This window comes from Capra hircus, chromosome 3 (genome assembly GCF_001704415.2).
Source record: "Capra hircus breed San Clemente chromosome 3, ASM170441v1, whole genome shotgun sequence".
Taxonomy (NCBI): Eukaryota; Metazoa; Chordata; class Mammalia; order Artiodactyla; family Bovidae; genus Capra; species Capra hircus.
In genome coordinates, this window is record NC_030810.1 from 34,350,313 (window position 1) to 34,375,880 (window position 25,568).

The 25,568-nt window shown below is 42.4% G+C and overlaps 1 protein-coding gene across 4 annotated transcripts in view; it reads left to right on the forward strand.

Annotated features, from left to right (window-relative positions):
• The window catches only part of FGGY (FGGY carbohydrate kinase domain containing), a 502,898-nt gene that overhangs the window by 266,867 nt on the left and 210,463 nt on the right, over positions 1 to 25,568 (forward strand). For all 4 annotated transcript variants that reach the window (XM_013962793.2, XM_018044764.1, XM_013962794.2 and 1 more), the window contains exon 8: positions 20,847 to 20,950. In XM_013962793.2, the coding sequence (XP_013818247.2) occupies positions 20,847 to 20,950 (104 nt within the window). The remainder of the gene's footprint in view (positions 1 to 20,846; positions 20,951 to 25,568) is intronic.

The window sequence follows — 25,568 nt, forward strand, 5'->3', positions numbered from 1 at the left end:
ATGCTAGGAGAGTAATGCTCAAAATTCTACAGGCCTGGCTTCAACAATATATGAACGGTGAACTTTCAGATGTTTAAGCTGGTTTTAGAAAAGGCAGAGGAACCAGAGATCAAATTGCCAACATCTGCTGGATTATCGAAAAAGCAAGAGAAACACATCTCTTTCTGCTTTATTGACTATGTCAAAGCCTTTGACTGTGTGGACCACAGTAAACTGTGGAAAATTCTTAAAGAGATGGGAATACCAGACAACCTTCCCTGCCTCCTGAGAAATCTGTATGCAGGTCAGGAAGCAACAGTTAGAACTGGACATGGAACAACAGAGTCAATTTGGAACCAATTGGTTCCACCCTTATGGCAGAAAGTGAAGGAGAACTAAAGAGCCTCTTGATAAAAGTGAAAGAGGAGAGTGAAAAAGTTGGCTTAAAGCTCAACATTCAGAAAACTAAGATCATGGCATCTGGTCCCATCACTTCATGGCAGATAGATGGGGAAACAGTGGAAACAATGACAGACTGTGTTTTTGGGCTCCAAAATCACCGCAGATGGGGACTGCAGCCATGAAATTAAAAGACACTTACTCCTTTGAAGAAAAGTTATAACCAACCTAGACAGCATATTAAAAAACAGAGACATTACTTTGCCAACAAAGGTCCGTCTAGTCACAGCTATGGTTTTTCCAGTAGTCATGCATGGATGTGAGAGTTGGACTGTAAAGAAAGCTGAGTGCCAAAGAATTGATGCTTTTGAACTGTGGTGTTGGAGAAGACTCTTGATAGTCCCTTGGACTGCAAGGATATCCAACCAGTACATGCTAAAGGAAATCAGTCCTGAATATTCATTGGAAGGACTGATGCTGAAGCTGAAACTCCAATACTTTGGCCACCTTATGCAAAGAACTGACTCATTTGAGAAGACCCTGATGCTAGGAAAGATTTAAAATGTGAGGAGAAAGGGATGCCAGAGGATGAGTTGTTTGGATGGCATCACCGACTCAATGGACACAAACTTGAATAAACTCCGGGAGTTGGTGATGGACAGGGAGGCCTGCCATACTGCAGTCCTTGGGGTTGCAAAGAGTCAGACACGGTGAACGACTGAACTGAAAGGATTCAAAACCTGATTCTGCTTGCTGTCTGTGTGACTTTGGGAAGTCTCTTGACACTCCATCCTTCAGTTTTTCCTCCTGTAAAATGGGAATAAAAATCACACCCACCTCGTAGAGTTGTTTGAAGAATAAATGAGCTAGTATTTGTAAAGCACTTAGAACAGTATCTGTATATTTATGTGTGAGCAGTGGGATCTCAACAAAAATACATTATGAATGATAGCAGTGGGCAAGAGAAATTCAAAGTTCCATTCCTTTATTTTAATAAATATGTGATATCTTCCTTTTATGTGCCATGTGTTATTATAGGAGTGTTAGATATGGTATTGAAAAGACACAAGTTCCTACTCTGTAGAGCTTCTATTTGCTGAGGGTGTTGTCTGTTGCTGGAAGTGTTCATATCCTCACATATGTGTATATATTTTATATGCACTAAATGCATGCATGCGCATGCACGCACATACACGTGGATAGACATGTTCATGCATGTGCTTATGTGAGTCCATATGTTTTCATTTGTTACACACTTCCATCTGCATATATGTATACATGTTGTGATTATGCATATGCATGTACAAATGTACCTGTAATCTTCATGCTCTTAAATATGTATGTTTGACAGAATGTTTATATGTATGTTTGTATGTACCTATGTGTGTGCCAGTATACCCACACACATACACTTGAGTATAGTGTATGTGTGGGTTTATGTGTATATGTATATATGCATTCATGTGTCTTTATCAGGTACTGCTAAGTGTTACGAAGATCAGGTCTTTGTAAAGCAATGCAGAGTGCCAGCAGTTGCTGCCAGTACAGAGAGTTCTGGAAAGTTTAATCCAGAGTGGTGACATTTGAGGAAACATACCTTAGTGGAGTGAGGGAACATTTTGTGGTTTAAGAAGCAAGTAGCAATTAATTCAGTCAGCAAATATGTGTTAGGCCCACACTTGGCCCTCAGATGCCATACAGGAAACTGGGGCTACCAGGGTGAAGATGACCCAGTCCTTTCTCTAGAGGAGCTTAGCAGCTAGTAGGCAAGGCAGACCTGTCATCAGGAAAATCTCACTGGAAGCTGCATCCTGCTTTTCCCAGATGAAAGGAAAGTGTCACAAGAGTGCAGGGAATAGGTCAACCACCTCTGCCAGGACAAGTGAGAGAAGCATCACTTAGGAGGTGGAAATGGGATAAGCATTTCAAGAGGCCAGAACAGAATGTGAAAAATTTCTGAGTGTGATAAGGCCTGACTCCATCAAGGATCCTTTCAGTATGGCAAGCCTGCAGTTCATCTGTGGGGGGAACAGTGAGAGACAGCCCAGAAAGCAGAAGCCATGTTCCGTAGTATGGGTTCTGAGCTCCCAGCTTTGCCATTGGTTTTTAACAAGTTACGTAGCTGCTCTACGCCTCAGAGTTCTTTTCTATAAATGGAGATGATCCTCTGGAATTGTGTAGACACCTTCTTCTAACACATGGTGGGCCCTTAAGTGTTAGCTCTTCCAGGTCAGAAGCTCAAATGTAAAAAGCCTTGCATTCCAAGTCTAGGAGACTGGATGCTAAAATTAAGTTGGATCAACTATATCTATTCAAGTAGCTTCCTCAGCACTGATTGTCATGTGACAACTATGTCAAGCATTCCACAGGAAGCATTTGCCTTGAGAGTACATCTATGGTTTGTAATACCAATGGATGATAGTCCAAATGAAATAGGGCAGTAAAAAAAAATAATAATAATATCTCAATTTAAGCTTAAAACAAAAATTTACTTCAAGGGAATGAAGCAGATATTTGTTCTCCCAGGCCCTGGAAATTCAGAAATAACCTGCTTTTTTCTGCCAGGGCTTTGCACTCTTCCTTTGCAGCATCACTTCCCAACCTGCAGAAATGTAGCTGGAAGGCGAAATGCATTTCCCCATCTCTGACTTCCATATCTCAGCATCATTGTTTCTCATCCATCAGGTCTGAGGGTGGCAGTGATACTTTTCACTCTCTCTTACCCACCCTGATCTTGGCCACTGTCTTTATGCGAGAAGTTTTATCTCTGGTCCTGTCATCTCTTTCTTCAAATCCAAACAGAGAATGTACCAAGTCTGCCCGTGCTCACTGTAGTCTGAGATGCTGAATGTTCTTCCAGAATCCTTAAGGATTTCTATGCCCATACTTCTCAATATTCCATCTTCCTCTTTATTGGTGGCAATACAAATGTTCCCACATAGCTGCCCTCCATTCCCATTTTGTTTAGAAATTATTATTTACTAGAGACTGAAAATGGGAAATACACAGAGGAGCAATATGAGAAAATAAGTCATTTACATTATTTCCAATTTTCTGTAGTAAATTGAAATCATGATCCAGATAATCCAAAGAAACACACAAATATTTTAATTTGAACGTAGAATGACTTAAGTTTTCGTTTGTTTGTACATCTGATTCCTAATGTTATTTACTTATTGTAGTGCTTTGAATATGCAGAGTCAATCAAGGAATTAATTAAAATGCAGAGTACTAGGTTCCCACAACCACCACTACCATAAATACTGAACAGTAGGTTTGACTGTGGCCTAAACATCTGCCTTGTATCCTGTCTCCACGTGATACTAATGGACTTCACCACTAGCACTTTAAAAGATGCGCGAGGGATGGTCAGAACTCAAGCTGGTTCCAGTCAAAGTTATCTGTTTATAATCCAGAAAGAACAAAATTGAGTCCAGGCTAATTAAAGGACTGCTTTTAAAATTTTCTATTTGAAAAGTAGAGCAATAAAGAGCTCTTCCAATCCGGTACACTTACCATAAGTTGGGCACTGCATAAGTGTTTACCTTGACAACACTTATAACTCTGGCTATGTACGTTCTTCCCACGCCCATGTAAAGGTCAAAATGAGACTTACTTCGGTTCAGGCATGTGGGTGGGACGAGAGGAGAGCTTTGAAGGTCTATCTGACTCTGGGTCTCCTGTACTTACCATCAGGTAGTTTCACCCAAGCCTGTGTTAACTGAGGTAGCCTTAGACAATTTTTTTTTTTTTAATATTGAAAAAAGGAAAAACGTGGAAAACCTTTGAATCAAATGTTCAGGTCTAGGGAAGGCTGAGGTTCTTATATTCTGTTTAAAGAGATTGTGTTAGGCTATTGAGCTGTGTTATTACAGGTCCTTGGGCTGAATTTAGCCTAGTGAGTTAAAAGTGTACCAGCCTTGTGACTCACCACTGTGAAACTGAGGTGGGGAGGATGGGCGGCTGTACCACCAGTATCAGTAACATGAGTGAAGACTCCACACACCTTTTATATTCGGGCCTCTCACCACTGAAACTTGTAAAGAAAAACCCACACAATTTGATTCTGTGAAACACATTAAATATTCTTGAATAATATGTGTCTTATTCACACATTGTCTGGTTTACTGTGGTATAACCCTATTGCCTAGCCTAATGCATGTGGGATAATAATTCTTTCCCCGTGTGCATATCTCTAAATGTAACACATAGAGAATAACATCTAGACATTTAAGTAGATGATTATATTACTGTCTCCTCTACTTAGACTATGAGCTTCTTATGGGCAATGAATCTGATCATATTCATCTCCATAACTTCAGAGCCCAGCACTTAACCCAGTAAGTATAAACTTCAGTTAATGTTTTTGCCTGTAAACATGCTAAGCAGTATGCTATTAATAGTATGGCAAAACCAGCGATGTAAAGAAGTTCTTAGCCTGAGGACTAAGTTCTATAGGAATTTGGAAAAGGGAGAAGTCTCTTTCAGGAGAAACAGTAAGACAATGGAAAGACAAGATACTAAAATTCTTTGAATAACTTCAACATGGCAGAAATGTGCTAGGCAGTGTTCTTGCCTGGAGAATCCCAGGGCCGGCGGAGCCTGGTGGGCTGCCGTCTATGGGGTCGCACAGAGTCTGTGTGACTGAGGCACACACTGAAGCAGCTTAGCAGCCGCAGCAGCAGTCAGCTTGTATGATCGTCATATCAACTCCAGCAGCTTACACAAGATCACACAACTAGTAAGAGAGCCCTAGAATGTCAGCTGCCATAGTCCTTTAGGAAAGTGTGAGGGGTAGCCTTTGAACTGAACCCAGAGTAATAAGTATCTTCTCCATTGCAAGCAATGAAATATAAAGTAGTCTGGATGGAGAGAATAGCATTCATGAAGCCACTAGAATGGGGCTGAGAAATGGTAAGCGTTTCAATTTGGCCAAAGTCTGTAATATCTGTAAGAGATTCCTGGAAGACGGGTTATAAGGATCAAATAGGTGGGGAGAAAATGGCAGTACTTGAGCATCATGTTGAAAATCTGTGCACCCCTCCTCTTCTCAGGCATCGTTAAGCCACTGAAGGTGGTTTTAAACAAGATACTTATTCCAAGCAGACGTTTCTATATTTCCCAAAAGTTTGGGAAGAGGAAAGTGCAAAGGAGAAGGAGTAGCCTATAATAGTGTTGTAGCAGGGGACCTTGAAAGAAATGCAGGGAATTTGACAGTTTTTGCTCCTCCTCCCCCTCTCTGTACACCTCCTCCCGCTTCTTTCTCCTCTTCTACTTTCCTTCTTCTCCTTCTCCTTCTTTTCTAAATTCATTGATTATGCAAAAGTTACTAAAAATTTGGATGCTCTTTATATTTCTCCTATTACTAACTGTATGAAAGTATCTTTTTGAATTTCAAATGAAGTTTCTCTCATAATTGGCAAAATATAATAAATAACTTGTGAACTTTAAAGTAGTCAGAATAATTTATTCAAGTTTAAGCTGGGCTTTCATTAAAACTTATTTTATTTAATGGAGGTATCCACTTGACTTGAGGGGCCATGATCAAATGAGAAGCCCAGAGAATTTGGCTTGATATTTCTACCCTTTACACAAGATATTTGCTGATTTGAAATCTGCAGCTGAGATTCTAGCAAGCTAAGCACCAATTTGGTAACCTCCCTAGGACAGAAGGACAACAACTTGAGTTCAGGGATCATTAAGGATGAAGGATACTGGTAGACACTCTAGACTTTTAGTTGGGACCATAAGAGTAAGCTGGAAAAGACAAACTTTACTGAAGCCCGGCTTTGAATCAAGTCAGCACCTAATTAAATGCAGTTAAATCTCTCCCTCTTCAGCTAACTGGAAGAAGCAAAACTGTATTTTTTCTGGAGGAAGACAACATAAGAGGTTCAACTTATACATAAAATTTTTTATTTACAGTTTCTCCACCAAAACAGTCTTAGGTATGCAAAATATAAGAATTTTCACAAAGCAAGAGAAAAACCAAACCCACAGATGGTTGAGATGTTGGAAGTATTATATTCAAGAAATTATAGGAAAAGATGAAGAATTCAGAGGACTGGGAAGTTTAAAAAGAATCCAATGGAAATTCTAGAGCTGAAAATGCAGTAACTGAAATTAACAGCAGATTCAATATAGCCTAAGAAAGAATTAATGAACTGGACAGTAGGTCAGGGAAATATCCATACTACAACATAGTATACAGAAGGTTGGAAAATACTCAAGAGTATGAGATATGGGCATGGTAAAGGGGTCTAGCAGAGATATAATCAGAAGCCTAGAATGAGAGGAGATATATTATAAAACAGAAGCTATATTTGAAAAGATCATTTCTAAAAGTTTTCCAAAACTGGTAAAAGAATTCAGGCAAATCATTTTAACATTAAAAAAAAAAACTATTAATGCAGTTTCATATTTAAAAAAGAAGAAAATGATAGGATTATTTTAATAGCTGTTTAAAGAAAGACCTTTCATAAATAAAATGTAAGACAGATTCATAACTTAAAAAAAAAATCTTGGCAAATGTAGAACAGAAAGGAACTTTCTTTATTCTGATTAAGGATGCACACAGAACAAAACACTTAATTCAAACATCAGACTTAATGGTGAAATAGAACTTCCCCATTCTCACCACTTTTATTCCACACTTTAGTGTATGTCCTAACCAGAGCAGTAAGTCAAGGAAAATATAAAGATTATGAGAAAGATGTACAATTGACATCATAAATGACATAGCACATAAATAACACACATACAGAAATTTTAATACTTTACAGATAAAGTATTAAAATCTATAAATAATTTAGCAATATTGTTATTCAAAAAGTCAGGACAGAAATTTGATTTTCATAAGTGAGAAGTATTTTTTTAAAATATTAAAATTTTAAATAGCATAATTTACAGTAATATAAAAAAATCCAATACCTAGAAGTAAATTTAATGGCAGATGTTAAGGACATCTATGCACAAATCTGAAGAAGAAACTGAAGAAGACACAAATGAATGGAGGGATATATGATGTTCATTGATTGGAAGACTCAATATTATATTCTCCTTTTTTTGTTCTTTCCAGTTTCTTGTATGGACTCAATGAGTCCAGTTCAAAATTCTAGCAGATTTGTGTGTGAGGGGGTAGAAATTGATGGTCAAATTCTGAAACTTTATGTAAAAAGCCAATAATAAACAAGATAACTTTGGAGAAGAACAAAGTTGGGAGAATTTAATACTCCCAGATATATATATATATATATACACACACACAAACTTGTTATAAGGTAATAAAGGCTGGTATTATGGCACAGGTAGACAAACCAGAGGAAAACAGATTAAGGAGTCTAGAAACAGACTTACTCATATATAAACAATTAATTTATTACAGGGGTAGTACTGCAGATCTGTGAGGTGTGTTAATTGGATATCAGTGTGGGAAAAAATTGGATGTTGCCCCTTGCCTTATACTATGAAAGTGTGTCCAACCCTTTACGACCCCATGAACTATATAGTTCATGGAATTCTCCAGGCCAGAATACTGGAGTGGGTAGCAGATGGCAGAACGTGGGGAGGCTGTGGATGATGACGAGGACTGGCCAGCTTTGGGGGACAGCGTCCAGTGACAGCATAACAGGTGTGCCTGGACAGTGCCAGGTTGGAAGGCCTGGCAAGTGGAAGCTGCTTCGCGTTGTCTGTTCAGTTGCTGCCTCTGGTCCACACTGCTGATGGCCTTGGGAGTTCTCTCTCCAAAGAGTGCCCAAAGAGATGCACTGACTCGGACACACTCCAGGTTTGCCCAGAGGTGCTTTGAAGTGATGGACTGGGTGTTATTTTTTTAAATCACTCAAGAATTCTTCCCATCGTAATAAAGAATTTAGAAGAAGTGAGAGCAAAGTCAGAGTGAAAAAAATAATACGAACACACAGCATATATCCAACAGAAATAAGTACCTGTGTGCACCAAAAAACCCTGTTCAAGAATACCCACACCTCCATTCCTACACTCTCAGGGTTGGAATAAAGCATGATTTCCAGAGCCAGACAGCCTGATTCTTATTCCACACATCACCTGCTCTCTGTGATCACTGGTCAGTTACTCACCCTGCTGGCTCACAGGTTGTTTCCCAGATGGGTCTCATAAGAGTAATTGTGTGGAGTCGCTTCTATGATAATTTACAAAAAGCACCTAGAAGAGTTCCTGGAGCAGGTAAATACTACACAGGTGTTAGCTCTTACGATGATGGTGTTGTAGAGAAGACCTAAAGCTTTTCAGGTAGGCTGCAGCAAGACCTGGAGTGAGTGGCCACAGCTGAGGTAGAGGAGGCCTCTGATCACCAGGTCGAAGAGGAAGCAGGCTCTCAGTGGGGAAACCTGTCTGGACCCACACATGGTGAGAACCTTCCTTCTGCTCATCGCTTGCTGTGCTCCTTTGGCACCCATGGTCAGGCTCCTGCATCCTTGGCTCCCAGGAGATTGTGAGCCCTAGGAGGACAGTGATTGTGTTTTTTTCAGGTACTGTTACCCCTGCAGTGCTGAGCATGCTGCCTCTTGGAGAGCTGTGCTCGCTCAGTAAACGTTTATCAAATTGGATCCTACCCAGTGGAGGAGAGAGAGAATATTATTCAGGGCCTAAGATGTGATCACAGCACTTTTCTTTCATAACAAGATTGCCTTTTACACTTTTACTTTAAAATCATCACTTCACTTTTACAGAGGAGGTATGAGAGGCTCAAGGAACTCAGCTCATTTGCTCAAAGTCATGTAGCTGGAAAGGTCTCTTTCTCTCTGAAGTCCAGGGCTCTTGCAGACCATCCTCCTTCCCCCCAGAACCCAGGGCAGGCCCAGAGAAAGAAGAGGGGAGCCTGGCCAGGGCTAACTATCCCAAGAACGTGGATGTCGGGAGCAGGTGTGTAGGTGGAAAGGGAGGGCTGAATGTTGATCTCTTGTCGTTTCATCTGCAGTTTTTGAAAAATCCCAGTGTATTCCTTGTGGGATTTTCTATAATTCATTTTTGCTCTCGTCTTCCACACTATTTATTTACCTAAGCCTTTGTTCTCTTTGAAACTATTCGAGCCACATGTCATTCATTCGCTGTGTTAAAACCCTGGACCCTTTATCCTGCTCAGGTTTTGTTTTGTTTTTCCTCTCTCCAGCTGCTCTGCATAGCACTTAATTCTCAGATTCTCTGGCCTGACTCTCATCCAGTGATGGGTCGCCTTACACTCCCACCCCCACTCAGCCAGTAATAGGGACCAGGAACAGAGGATCCAGCTTCAAAAATCTATTTTTCTCTTTTGTCTCCTTGTTGTCTGAAGCGTGGTGCAAGGTTAGATCAAGCAGTCTAGGTGCAGTGAAGCCCTGTAACACTCTCTGGGGGAGATCCTAGCCCCATAGAAACTTGGCTGGTTTTGGCACTGGGAGGGAATTCCAGGCTTTGAAGAATCTGTCAATGTTCAACTAACCCCACAAAACCTCTGGACGTTTTTTGATGGAACCAAAACTCACACCAAGGGAGGAGGCGCTAAGTGTGGCCTCAGAGGCTAGGGAGAGAGAACTGGGGAACCAACTATGATATTTTCCTCTGAAATTTCAGGCCTCTTTCCCAGGTTCAGGTGTCCAAAAGAATCTGTCTGAGCAAGTCCCATCTCCCCTTAGTGTTGTCCTGAATCGTCTCACCAGTCTGCTCTGTGTCTTTCAGGGGACTGTCCAGGTGACTACTTCCTTTCTCACCTGCAGAGCGCCTTCAGAGAATTTGATAAATGAGACCATTTGTCTAGGGCCAAGAAAAGATTACTATCTCCTGGGAGAAGTTGGACACTGATATTTATTTAGCAGTTTTTATATCCGAGGCACAGGCTGCTTGCCTTACGTGTAGGGTGACCATACATTACAACTTGCTCGGGACTTGGGATGGGGGTGTGCTTCCTGGGACACTGGGTGTACACTGGTATTGTTGCTGTTGTTGTTCAGTCACTAAATCATGTCCAGTTGTGACCCCATGAACTGCAGCACACTAGGCTTCCCTGTCCTTCACTGTCTCCTGGAGTTTGTTCAAACTCATATCCACTGAGTTCAGGATGCCTCATCCTCTGTCGCCCTGTCCTCCGGCCTTCACTCTTTCCCAGCATCAGAATCTTCTCCAATGAGTCAGCTCTCCGCATCAGGTGGCCAAGTAGATGCTGTTACTCCCACCTCCCACCTGAGAGAAAACTGAGGCCCAGAGAGGCGTTAGCTTATGCAGTGTGCTAAGTGCTTATGCTTACGCACTAGCTTATGCTGCATAGCACACAGGTGGTGGACCTGGGAACCCAGTATAAATTGTCTTCTGATCCAACCATGTTCTTCAGAATGCAGGGTTGCATCTTCTTCAGGTTCTGTAGGCCAGTAGTTCACATCATCTCTTTCTCTCTCCTTTGTCTTATCTGTCTATCCCTAGGCTACTGGAAATGCTTTTCCTTTCCTATTCTCTCCCCCTGCTGACTGAGGAGACTCCTGCTTCCCGTCCTTCAGGAGGTCCTTCCTGACCATTCAGACTAGATCAGGGGTCCTGGCTCCATGCTTTGATTAGACAAGTTCAGATCTGAGTCACTGGCTGTTCCTTATTTTCTTGTGTCTGCCTGTGTTCCTTTCCTCCCTCCTAGACCAGGACCCAGTAGTATAAAAGGAAACAATTTTCATCTTTAGCATTCTTGCTCTTCACAGTGCCTGGCATATAACTGGGAATCAATAAATAGCTGTCAAATCAACTAACTTATAAAACATCAGAAGGCAACTATGTGATTTAGAGTCACAGTTTTAGGTCTATGTAAGGACTTATTACAAAAGACAAATTTGTGATACTTGGACCAGTTCTCTTAATTTTATTTCTTTTACTTAGATGGTAAGTGATTTTTGTGACTTAACTTGGCTATTTGGATTGGATTTCAGCTTGACCCTTTTCCATGTCTAATGCCCGTGAGTGAAAAATTGTTTTTTATGATGTCACAGTTGAGAATGTCCAAGTAATCTAGAGGCTGTGTCGCAGTTACAAAGAAAGGAATTTCTGAAATCAAGCTTTTGCTTAGTCTTTACTGTGGATTTTGCCAGTGTTCTCTGAGTCTCAGATTTCCAAGCTATTACATATTATAGCCTACCTTTGAGATTTGATCTTTCTGGGTAGAAAGGAGAATAGAGGAGTGAGACCAGATACAGTTATCTGAGGGCCTCTTCTTTGTTCTCTGACCTTCCCAAAGCTCTTGTATTGACATCTGATGGGTGCAAGTCTTGGACAAGTGTGACATTTAGAATCGATGTTCGCCATCACCAAGTTGTACTATAGGATGAATGGTCCTACATGTTATTATGGATTTTAGGAATATAAATAGCTTTTGGTTTATTATCAACAGTGTTTAAAATGTTAGCCTGGATTGTTCCTACTACCTGGTATCTCATTTTTGTGATTCCCCTGAGCCCCCAATTATTCTGTCATCAGTTGTCCAGATGGACACACAAGGACAGAAAACAAATGTTCTAGTCACTCTATGTAAGCCCAGATCCCTCTGGCAGAGCATACAGCATGCTGAGAGGGAATGCCTGAACCGCCGTGCCAAGCCCTGCTTTAACACCGAAGACTGAGATGGGTCAATAGTAACAACGGTGGCAGAACTGTATGGAGCAAACAGTGATCCTGGTACCAGTCTGCTCACTTCATCTTCACAGTAGCGCTCGGAGCTACATTCTGTTGTCATTCCAATTTCATAGGCGAGGGAACCGAGGCCCAAGAGGTTACGTGACTTGGCCAACCTGTAGACTTGAAGTCAGGCAGTCTGATTCTAGAGCACTTGTTCTTCACCATTATGCCCGAAATAGTGCAGATATCTTGTAAAGTCTGTTCACATCTCATTTAGCCAAATACCTTTCCTATTATCTTCCCAGTTCTGTGGATGGGGGCGTGGGCTGAGGGGAACAGAGATGGTGGCAGTGTCAAGGTGTGCAAAATTTCTTTGTAGAATTTTTACCTAGGGTTTTTTTTTTTTTTTTTTTAAAGATACACCTACTTTAGGATTTAAACTGGATGCCTTCTAAGTGGCATTTCTTTCAAAGCCAAAGTGATGCTTCATCAAACACCAGGATCACAGAAATCTTTTCAGCTGTTTCACTCCCCTTCATTTGTTAGGCTTGAGATGAACCCTTTGGGCTTGCTGTGGTGGATTATGACAGTAAATCCTGAAAGAGATCTGAGTTCAGCTCTGCTGTCTGTGAATATTTGAAATTCTTGCAAGTGGTTGGAGAGAAAGGAACTAGTTTCTGTAGCTCCATGAGATTTAGCCTTGGGTGGATCTGTGTGTTGTTTTCCCCCACTCTGACTCTGAAGGACATTGGAAAAGTTCCTTGAATAACTTTTGGTCTCATTTTCTGAATTAGTAAAATGGTGTGATAACAGGTACCTCTCGAGATCCTTTTAAGAATTTAGTACAATAATACTTGTAAGGTCTGAGGCACAATTCAATGTTTCAATAATCAGAGGGTCTTAGGACCTTTATCTTTACCAGTGATTTTGACAGTTCAAAACAAGGTGAGTTGTGAGACTCCAGTAAGATTTTCACCATCACTTATAAATTGTCCTTCAAAACTCTTTATCTTTCACTGTCAGTCATATTTAAGATACAGCATATCTGCCCATGATTAAATCTGCTACCTTTATCTAGAAAACATCGTGTGTTTCACTAGTATTATATATACCTTGTGCAACATGCCGTCATTCATTTATCAAACAACAGCCAAAATTTGTGAGCCTTCCCTGGCCTCAGTCTGCTCACAGTCTGGTAGAGGGAGGCAGCTGTGCAAACAGGTACATTACAGATACAAGAGGCTTGACCAGTTCTCCCTGACTGCAGTGTTCAGGGGGATGAGGGAAGGCACAGTCTGGAAAAACTGCTGATGAAAGAGCTGGGTCTGCACCCTGGAGCCCATGTTCCTCTGGTAGATTGTTGGGGAATGGCGTGTACTAGGGGAAGAACATTCCTTGGAGAAGGAAGAGCATGAGGAAATGTTTAGTGGCTTGGCTGAGCAAGGAGCATTCAGGAATAAGTAGGAAATCTCTACATTTGTGCCAGGCACACCTGACGGTCCCATTTGTTGAGTACTAGTAGAGTCCACCTACATCTCACTTAATCCCCACCCACAGCAATTTTGGAAGGTAAACATTGTTATCCAGAATCTTTAGATTTGGAAGTTGAGGTTCTAGAGATCAAGGCATTTGCCTAAGAACATGTCAATGGGATTCAAGGCTAAGTCTGAAGACAACAATAATAGCAACGATAATAAAAACAGCAAGCATTCATGTAGTCCTCAGCACACTCTAACTAATACAGCAGCCACTAGCCACATGTGCTACTGACATCAATCAAAATGGAAAATTCCGTTCCTCAGTTGCACTAGCCACATTCTGAGGGCTCAGTTGCCATCTGTGTCTGGCAACTGCTGTATTAGAAAATGCAGGTACAGAACATTTCTGTCATCTTAGAATGTTCTCCAGACAGAACTGGTGTAAGCACTTTATACATATTAACACATCTAATCCTTACAACTATCTGATGAGGAGGATACAATTATTCAAATTGTACAGATGTAGAAACTGATGCATAAAGGAGATGAGACACTTAACCAAGGGCCCCTGATGAACAAGTCCAGGTTTTTAAGCACTCTAGTGCCAAACCCATCTATTATTTTCTATATAAAATGAATGAATATTCATAAAAAGAACAGAATTCAGTATCTTCTTGTGTGGAAACTAGTGTCTGGTCCTCTGCAGAAAAAATTCTGGAAGCTTACAATTACTGAAAAATCTGTGGTTACACGAAGCTGCTGGTCTTCAAAGATCTTCTTCCTGAAGAACCTCTAAACCCCTTGGCTGGCTTAGTCAAACAGCTCATTTGATGAAATTTATCAGTCAGTTTATTCCTCCACATGGCCAATTCAAGAGTCTCAAGTTCATGCAGTCGTTGGTAATGTTCAAATTCCTTCTCATCCTTTCTTCCTTCAGAAAAGTATCTGGGTTGTTATTTTAAGAGCATCATTTTCAAGATGTAAATCCATCTAAAACAGACCTTTTTATTTTTCAAACATAGGAAAAAAATCTTCAGACTAGGAGAGTTAAAGCTCCTAATTGAGTCCTGCTTCTGCCTCTAAGTAGCTAAATAAACTTGAGTAAGTTACTTTACCTCCCTTAAATTGTTTCTTCAAATGTGATCTCAAAATAACATATTACAGGATTTTTTTAAAAAGCTTCATGAAGGGTACAGTGTTTAAGGATGCTTTGCAAACTATAAAGTACTTTATATAGCTATAAAGTATGAGATAATTATAGCACAAATGCTAGAGCTTGGGATGTTTTTCTTCTATACAGCCCTTTAAAGTTTTCAAAGCCGTTGTGGCTTGATAAATTACAGGATAACCAACCCACTGTTAATCATAACATTTGCAAAGTCTCTTTTTTCTTTGACAGAAATAGAGTAGATATTCAATAAGTGTTTGGATGGAAGGATGGATGTTTGGTGGATGGGGCAGAGGGAGGGAAAGAGCACATAAGGGAAAATAAGAGTTGTTCATGGATTTTTAATTTCCCCTTTTTAATTCTGTGTTTTTAAAACACATTTCTTGATATGAACTAAAGGGGAAGAGTCATTAAATAAAAGGCCCTGAATTGATTCATTGACTCGGTAAGCTATTTGTTTTTCATTCAACAACAAAAAAATGTTGTTAAGCAACTACCATCAGCTGAACATTGTGCAAGGTTCAAGGAAAACCCAGTTGAATCTCGCAAGTTTTTTGGTGCCTATTTCTTCAGCTGCTAATTTTGCTCTTTAAACTTTCTGAGGAATGCTGAATTCACTGACACTTGCATAGTCATGTGAAGGGCCCCAGCAGTGCTGAGGGCTGTGCTTGTCAAAACCCCGTCTTAGGAATTGTTTCCTGATGTACACATGAGGCTCATGATCCCTCTATGGGTTGTGAAATGTGTTTATGCAGAAAAGAGAAGGCTCCTCCTCCCCCCTGTTGCTTCCTGGACCTTGGACCTCTTTTCTCTGGTCGGCCCCTCCAAGCTCTATGTGGCCAAAGACAAAACGAGGGGTGGCAGGGCTGAGACTCACGTGGTCTCAGCAGCATCAGCCCTTTGATTGGATCTGTTAGGCAGAGTGCTCAGAACCTCTCTGGAGGGGAAACCAGGCAATACTTGCCTCTCTGGTGCTGTGCCAGCCTGGCCTGAGGTTTTCTAAGTTCCCTTGGGACTTGAGAATATACCTTCTTGGGAGGGATTTCTTTCAATCCTCCTGTTTCCAGGCCAGTGACACTTTTTCAAAGAATCACTATTTTCAAAGAATCATGTATGTTATGTCCTGAAAATGGCTGAAAAAGAACCTCCATTTGTGATCAACTTCTCTCCTAGTGGATGTGCGGGAATAGTTTAGACTTTCGGGTGGTTCATGGCAGAACTGGGGCTCAAACTCAGATTTTCAAACTCGAAACCCATGGCTCTGAGTAAATGGTCCCTGGTGAACTGACACTTACAAATATATTTCCTTTGTATAAGATGATTATCACATTACAAAGTGAGGGATTCTAGAAAGGACATGGGTTTTAGGGTCAGACCAAATAAGTTCAAGGTGCCGCATCCTGGCACTGGTCTTATACCTCTGTGACCTTGGGCAAATCACTTTGCTGCTTCTGTATGTGTTGAAGGGAAGAAAGAATATATTTCACAAATGTGAAGATTGTGAGACAATATTGAAAGACGTTAATGCAGTATCCAGCCTATCCTAGCCATCTGATCAATTTTCTAAAAACGTAGGAAGAATACAGCTGTCTCCTGAGAAGAGTTCAGAGGATACTGACGGTGGTGCTGGATAGAGATGGTGGTGACACAGTGCCCATTAATCCAAGTTTTATTTTTAAACATTACCTCTATATCAGAGCTACCATGTGATATTGTCATTTTCTTCATGTTATAGCAGACCTTACTGTCTCCAAATCCCATTCTTTTTTTTTCTAATATGCAACAGCTGCTTTTAAATTATTTTCTATTTTTTAATTTTTGTTGGAGTTTAGTTACTCCACAGTGTTGTGCTAACTTCCCACTGCACAAGCAAGGTGAATCAGCCATATGTATGCATATATCCCATCCCCTTTGGATTTCCCTCCCATCCGGGTCAGCACAGCGCACTGAACAGAGCTCCCTGCACCACACAGCAGTTCCTCATTAGTCATCCATTCCATACAGCAATGCATGTAAGTCAGTCCCAGCCCCCTAGTTCATCCCATTCCGACCCTGACCCTGCCCCAGAGTCTACACATCTGTTTTCTATGCCTGGGTTTCTATCTCCACCCTGCAAACCGGTGTGGCTGCTATGAAGAACATTGTGGAGATTCATTCTTTTTTCATTGTAATACACTCATTCTCAGATTCTAAGCCTAGTAATATCAACAGTGAATCTGCTAATCAGGGAGGAAACAAGGAAATATTTTCCACAAATTTCTTTTCTTACCTTGCATAACTCCCTTTCAGGATTGAGGTAGCCTGTAAGATAAACTTTGCCCAAGCTTTATATGTATGGGACCAATAAAAGCAGTCATCGGCAGGAATTCCTTGAACGTGCTTATAACACGATGGACCACCAATGGCCAACCCCTTTTCCAGCAAGGATCTCAGGATCACTATTGTAAGGCCCCAGTATTTTGAGATATACAGATGAGTAAACATTGACTACCTGGTTATCTGATTTTTATTTTGGAGAAAAACCTAAGACCCAGCAGTTCAAAATCAAGCTACCTGGATGGGATTCCCTGCCCTGCTTCCGGTGAGCTGTGTGACCTTGGTTCAGTTCTCATTTCTAAGCTTCAGTTTCTTCCTTTGTAAAAATGAGGATTTTAATAACACCCATCACACTCAGTGGCGGTAAGAATAAAATGAGACATGTACAGAGAGAGGGGACTTCCCTGGTGGTTCAGATGGTAAAGAATCTGCCTGTCAATGCAAGAGACCTGGGTTCAATCCCTGGGTCAGGAAGATCCCCTGGAGAAGGGAATAGCTACCCACTCCAGTATTCTGGCCTGGAGAATTCCATGGACAGAGGAGCCTGGCAGGCTATGATCCATGGGGTCAGAAAGAGTTGGACACAACTGAGTGACTAACACTTTCACAGAGAGAGAGACTACAAATATAACTCAAATAAAATGTTCTCCTATCTAGGGTTTCTTTCTGTCAAAAGTCTTTGTGCCCCGGTTGGGGAAATTTATCACCCAGGATTTCCCAGAAAAAACATAAAGCACTCTTCTTCTTCTAAGTCACTTCAGTCGTGTCCGACTCTGTGCGACCCCATAGACGGCAGCCTACCAGGCTCCCCCGTCCCTGGGATTCTCCAGGCAAGAACACTGGAGTGGGTTACCATTTCCTTCTCCAATGCATGAAAGTGAAAAGTGAAAGCACTCTAAGTATACACAAAAAAACAGGAAATTTAATACATAAAAATGGTGACTTAGATTATGAAGGAGCTGTAAAGGGTTATATTCCCTGCAAAGCAAGTCAGGGAAACAGCAAAATGGAAGCCGTTGCCACCCCTTGCTGGAGGGACAAGGAGGAGGTGGTGTAACCAGAGGCATAGAGTGGTCAGCATGGGCCTAGTGGGAGTCTTGGCCCTGCTGGCACAGCTGAACTCATGAAATAGCAGCCCCTTGACACGGGGGGATTGGGGGAGACGCACTCTGGCTCTCCAGTGCCTCAAGCCTTCAGATCTCCTGGCAGGGCCCTGATTGGGTGGCCTAGTGTCTGGGAAACACGGGTCACAGGGGCAGCCACATGATGCTCAGGACTTAGTGAAAGCCCTCAGGCCCAGGACTCTTCCAGCCTTAGTCCCTGACTTCAATCACCTGGTTGCTGGGGCCTAATTCTTGTGATAACACAAAACAGGCTGTGATAACCAACACAGAGAGTTACAAAGAGGCTTACTTCCTCCACCACTGGGCCTCTGCACAATAACTGAGGTTCCCAAGTTACTGTGCCCAAGAAAGTAGAATTTGGAAAAAGCTTTAGAAAAAAACCTAGGAAGTTGTTGGCATGTAAGAGACCACATTGTGGCCCACTAGATCCTGCTTTCTGGAAAAGCCTGCTGTTGAGCAGCCACAGCCTTCAGTAGCTAAGGATCTGTGGCTTGAGGATGCACTTTCACACTTTCACAGGCCTGACTCCTGCAGAACTCAGCATAGACCCCCTCTTTGGAAATCCCCTGAATCCCTGAAGGTGAGCTAAGCTGCTGTGCAGTTCTCATCTGCCTTTCTTCTAGTTCTCTCTCTCCCATTTCTCCTCCTTTTTCTCCTTCTCTTTCTTCTTCTTTGATTATGTTCTTAAAATTTTGTAGAGTATAGCTGATTTACATTGTTGTGTTAGTTTCTGCTGTGCAGTGAAGTGAATGAATTACACATATATCCACTCTTTTTAGATGCTTTTCCCATAAGGGTCATTACAGATTATCAATTAGAGTTCTCTGTGCTATAGAGTAGGTCTCTGTAGTCAGTTCAGTTCAGTTCAGTCACTCAGTTGTGTCCGACTGTTTACGACCCCATGGACTGCAGCACAGCAGGTTTCCCTGTCCATTACCAACTCCCAGAGTCTGCTTAAACTCATGTCCATCATAGTCAGTGATGCATTCCAACAATCTCATCCCCTGTTGTCCCCTTCTCCTGCTGCCTTTAATCTTTCCCAGCATCAAGGTATTTTCTAAGGAGTCAGTTCTTTGTACCAGGTGGCCAAAGTATTAGGGCTTCAACTTTAGCATCAGTCCTTCCAATGAATGTTCAGGACTGATTTCCTTTAGGATTGACTGGTTCGATCTCGCAATCCAAGGAACTCTCGAGTATCTTCTCCAACACCACAGTTCAAAAGCATCAATTCTTCAGCACTCAGCTTGCTTTATGATCCAACTCTCACATCCATACATGACTACTGGAAAAACCATAGCTTTGACTAGTTGGACTTTGCCAGCAAAGTAATATCTCGGCTTTCTAATAGGCTGTCTAGGTTTGTCATAGCTTTTCTTCCAAGAAGTAAATGTCTTATAATTTCATGGCTGTAGTCACCATCTGCAGTGATTTTGGAGCCCAAGAAAATAAGGTCTGTCACTGTTTCCATTGTTTTCCCATCTATTTTCCATGAAGTGATGGGACCAGTAGTCATGTATGGATATAAGAGTTAGACTATAAAGAAAGCTGAGCCCTGAAGAATTGATGCTTTTGAACTATGGTGTTGGAGAAGACTCTTGAGAGTCCCTTGGACCTCAAGGAGATCAAACCAGTCCATCCTAAAGGAAGTCAACCCTGAATATTTATTGGAAGGACTGATACTAAAACTGAAGCTCTGATAGTTTGATCACCAGTTACAAGGAACTGACTCACTGGAAAAGACCCTGATGCTGGGAAAGATAGAAGGTAGGAGAAGAAAGGGACGGCAGAGGCTCTAAACAGTCTAACTGCCCCCTTGCATTTGTAGCTTTACCTGCCCAGTATCAAGGAGCACAGTCCATGTGGAGGAGCAGCCTGAGCTTATACCATTTATGGGAAACTCTCTGCCACCTGGCGTTCTTTCAACAGAAACTTACTGTCAGTCACTCTACCCTTCATACTGAGAGTTCTGGAAAGAGTAGTACTAAGAATGGTGACCCAGAGATGCTGAGAAGATCCCATCATCAAATGACTCTATTGCCTTCTTTGAGATTGAAATGTGATGGGTTAAACTAGGTTCCCTTCAGCCCTGTTTCTTACTAGCAGTGTGATCTTGGACAGGTCACTTCACCCATGCGTAGGCCTTCCCTCTCTCACTGATGTGTGGTGTTAATAGAATCAACTTGACAGGCTTCATGTAAAATGCGACTATACTTGTAACTACTCAGCACAGAGCCTGGTAGTTTGGGACCAAAACTCACTGGTGACCGGTGCTTCTATTATCTAGTTAGAGTCGCTATTATTATTCCAGTGTTTGAGACCATACACTGTGTGTGCTAGGTGTGTGCTGAGTCACTTCAGTTCATGTCTGACTCTTTGCAACCCTGTGGATCGTAGCCCTCCAGGCTCCTCTGTCCATGGGATTCTTCAGACAAGAATACTGGAGTGGTTCGCCATGCCCTCCTCCAGGGGATCTTCCCAACCCAGAGATCAAACCCAACCCAGATCTGTTACATCTCCTGCTTTGACAGGCAGGTTCTTTACCACTAGCGCCACCTGGAAGCCATACACTGACCAGAGAAAGGCAAAAATAGAACCAGCCTCTTAGTTCCCCTGGCAGGCTGATCCGCTCTTTTGGTTTCTAGTCGAGACTGGCCTACACATGGAATGCCTTCTCAGCGTTGTTTGGTGTTAAAAAATAAATAAATAAAAGAGTGTCTTGGGTGTGTTCTAGCTTGCTTGCTTTCTTTTTTAAGAGGATTCCGTTTTGTTTTCTCACAGGAGTGATTGGAGCAGATGTGAAGGGGCACGGCCTCGCCTGTGAGGGACAGCCAGTGACGTCACGGCTGGCTGTCATCTGTGGAACATCTTCTTGTCACATGGGTGTGAGTCTGCCGAGTGGGTGAGGGTGGGGCCACCACACTCTGGGATGGACAGCCCAGCCAGGGAGGAGATCTGAGCTGCTGGCCCCTGGGCCCCCTCAGCAACTTCCCTTTCTGTCCCCTGTGCCGTGTCGAGCAGAAAGCACAGTGCTCCTTCCAATAGCTTTGCTTTGATTTGCCAGACCTTTTTACAGGGATCAGATTTGTAAAAAGTGTAAAAAGGCAGGAACCTACCTTTGACATCACCTGGGCCAGAGAGCTAAGGAGCAAGGAGTGAAATCAGATCCAGAGATGGCAATGCCTCACTCCCAGACAACCTGTCCCTAATGGGTAGCCAAGTCTTCTCTGCACAGAGGTATCTGTTTTCCTTGGCGGCCAGGCTTTCCATCAGTCAATATAAATCCATCTCCCTGGGAGCAGTCTGGTGATGTATAGAATTAGACTGCATATCATGACTTCAAAAGCACACTGATAAGCAATTTTCACTCTGTTAATTTTTCTCCATGAATTAGTGGAAAGGCTTTCTCCAAGATTACAGTTAAAATTTAGTACCTGCCCTAAAATTTATATCTTCTTTAAATGCCTGAGTCTGAAAGCATTCCATTTCGATAAGTACCCATTTCTACCATATTTTTATTTAAAAGTCATTACTCTGTTAAAGTTAGATGGACGATCCTTGGATTTTTCCCAGATGAGTAAAATAGAGGGGAGCATGGGGGAGGAGGAGGAAGGCCTGGGGACAGGAGTAAGGGTTAGAGGGGTATCTGGGATACAGTCCAGGGCAGACACCCTACCACAGTAGAGGGACTCATGGGCCTTGAGAAACTGTGTTTAGTTACTGTTGGGACCAATGAGCCTGTTATTACCATGTAATACTTTGGTTGAGTAAATATCGATACATTTACTTATCCACTGATCCTTTGCTCTTGTGCTAAACCCTGGGGACATAGGCATGATATGAGTCTTCCCATTGGTGAGATAGAATGATAACAGGTACTATGGTACAAGGCCCCTCAGTGTAGATTCCGATTGAACTTGAGATGCTGAGCATCTAGTATGCACCAGACATGGTGTCAGGGGTTCTCACACATTTCATAGAGATGATGGAGCCACCTGACTGGTTTCCAGTCCCAGTTCCTCCACTTCCTAATGATGGGCCCTTAGATAGCATTTAACCTCTCTGGACCCCAAATTCCTCATCTGTGAAATGTGAGAGTTATAGTACATGTCTCATAGTGCGGTGAGGATGAATCGAGGTGTGCGTCACAGAGAGTAAGCACTTTGCCAGGGCTAGCTCCCCATCGCTAGCACTGGTGTGTTGGGCAGAAAGGATACAGTGCCTGCCTAGGAAGGGTCCAGGCTTAGCGACAACTTCCTAAGAGGACAGTACACTGGACTTCTTAAACCTCCTCAAAAAAAATTTCCTTCTGCTTGTTTCTGTGGACACACTTTTGAATGGAACTTCTTGAAAAGTCCTGTCCTCTGTCTTCCCCTCAGCAGCCCTATTGTAAGGCTTGGCTGTTGCTGAAGGGAGAAATCTGTGGAGGCCTAAGGCTGCTGTGAGCAGGAGGGCAGGAGGTGCCCACCAGGACACTCAGCCCTCGTCTCCCACTCTGTGAGTCTACACTCTCTAGCTTGTCATCACTGAACACTGTTTTAAGCCTGTTTAAATCATCTCGCATTTTCACAGGGACACATCTAACTTGGTTTCTCCTGTAAAGTCTAAGTATTGAATACGTTTACCCAACTCAGTTTGGGTTTGTGAGCAACAGCAAATCTGTTCGAACATGAGTCTGTGACATCCCCATGTCTTAATTTCCTGGTGTCTTCATGAAAACAGTGCTGGCTTGTTGTATACCATCTATTTTACAAATTAAGCAACTAGAGCCTAAGAAAGACCAGACATTTCCCCAAGGTCACAAAACTGTTAAGCTGGAGCTGAGAACGCAGGTCCAACCTTCCAAGTGCATCCCTTCGGTGCCTTCCTGTGCTGTGTACAATTTTAAAGGGCCACCACTGGAGTGGAGTGAGCTTGGGCTTCAGAGTCAGACAGGTGTAGGTTTGGACATCTGCTCATGCACATTTTGACCCCATGACCTGAGGTGAGCTCCTAAAGTTCTGTGAGCCGCAGATTCTTGATCCATCACACTGGGGGTGAGGATGCCCATCTTAAAGGGTTGCTGGATAACATGAGTTATATACATACATCCCCCATGCATAATAGACACTCAGAAATGGTGGGGATTCTTATTACACTTCCCTAGTGATATAAAAGGCTCACATGAAGCATCTGTTGGGACTTTAACAAGTTTGATGGGCAGCTGCAGTTGGTTACAATGAATGAGGGCCATAAAATGCCGGTTTATTATCGTCGTGTTGTGCTGGAAATAAAGTCCCCACCCCCACCCCACTTTGTACTTGGGAGTGGGAAGGGACCTCCTGGGCCAAGGGGATTAATCATCAGCTTTAATGTTATGTGGTGAGGGCGAGACTGTGGTCATGCTGGCATCGGAAAATGCCTTTGATCTGGCTCAGGTGCTGGGCGCCCAGCGAGCCAGCAACAATGACACCTTTGTGAGGTCTCGGAGAGGTGCAGGTCTGAGGAAACACTCTCCAGGAAGCTCAAGGACCCTCTTTGTTGTGGTTCTGGCAAATAAAACCACCAACTGTCAGGAAAAATTCTGCAAACAGAACACAGGGACTAGAGCGGTCTGTGGGATTCTCTTTCTTCCTGTCTGCTCACTGCTGATGTTCCTAATTCTAATTTTGATTGGGGCAAAACTCCGAGGAATATTTTGCGTTTGATCCAGGTTGCCTCTTTCTAGCTCACCCAGAGTGAATGAATGAAGGAATGTCCAAGTAACAAGTCCTTTAGAGTTGCCTTTCTTCATGTCCCTGTTACTTCCAGGAATTTAGAGAAAAAGCCTGAGGTTGAACATAAGCCTTACTAATCAGGCCTTTGATATTTTAGAAGATACAAGTGTGGGCTGCACATTTATCTTCCTTGTAGATGATTTAATTAACAAGGAAAAAGAATACTGTTCTTTTTTTAACTGCATGAAAGCAGAGCTGCTTGTTCAGAGTTAATTACTACCAAGTCACCAAAACCCAAGATCATACACAGCAGGGGTGAGCCAGAGGTTGAAAAGTCATGGGGTCAGATGGAGCTGATCCCTGCCATCGCTCCCAGCACCCCTTTTCTCGAGCTGTCAGGTCAGGTCGTAACTTGGCAACTTGTCTTCAGTCAGCATGACAGATGGGGAAAGGACCCTGGGGCAGGGGGTGGGGAAGCATTGAAGAGGTAAGGTTTGAGCAGAACAATAGTTGGTGAGACCTAGGGATTACATCTGCATCTTAAATCACTCAGAACTGAAGTTTTTCATTTTAGGTGAATGTAGACCTGGTGATTAGCTATCACACAGTGGGTGTAATTGCAAAGCAGGCTCTTGCACTGACTTTACCACTCAGGTGAGATACTTCATCTTTTAGTACCTCTGTGACTTCGTCTGTTTTAGGTGGGCAGTAGTATTTACATAACGTTGTTTTGAGGATTAAGTGAGGTAGTGTTTGTAAGCAGTTTGGCACTTCCTAGCCCCATATACCAAATATGGCATTATTGTTAAAAGTGATTCAAGAGCCGACTCATTGGAAAATACCTTGATTCGGGGAAAGATTGAAGGCAGGAGGAGAAGTGGGTAACAGAGGATGAGATAATTGGCTGGCATCACTGACACAATGGACATGAGTTTGAACAAACTCCTGGAGTTAGTTAAGGACAGGGAAGCCTGGCATGCTGCAGTTCACGGGGTCGCAGGGTCAGACACAACTTAGTGACTGAACAGCAGCAACAACAACAATGCTAGAATGATCCATGTGACAATGGATTCAAGTTAAAACATCAAATAAACTCATGTTGAGTTTATTATAGATCTCAGATGGATATATATATAGAAATATTTATAGCCATATGTAGGTATTCAGTTTAGTAAACCTACATGTATTTCCTAGCTGTGATAGTGGAGCGGGCCTTGAAACAAGGACACTCTAGCAGCTAGTTGCTACAAGCACTCCTGGTGCCTATATCTTCATTTCTAATACTGATCTCCAATAAAAAGTATCAGGGCTTCATGGAGAAATGGTTGATTCTAGGACCTCAGATATGCAGATGACACCACCCTTATGGCAGAAAGTGAAGAAGAACTAAAGAGCCTCTTGATGAAAGTGAAAGAAGAGAGTGAAAAAGTTGGCTTAAAGCTCAACATTCAGAAAACTAAGATCATGGCATCTGGTCCCATCACTTCATGGAAAATAGATGGGGAAACAGTGGAAACAGTGGCTAGCTTTATTTTGGGGGGCTCCAAAATCATTGCAAATGGTGACTGCAGCCATGAAATTAAAAGATGCTTGCTCCTTGAAAGGAAAGTTATGACCAACTTAATTCAGTTCAGTTCAGTTTCTCAGTCATGTCTGACTCTTTGCAACCCCATGAACCACAACACGCCAGGACTCCCTGTCCATCACCAACTCCCAGAGTCCACCCAAACCCATGTCCATTGAGTTGGTGATGCCATCCAACCATCTCATCCTCTGTTGTCCCCTTTTCCTCCTGCCCTCAATCTTT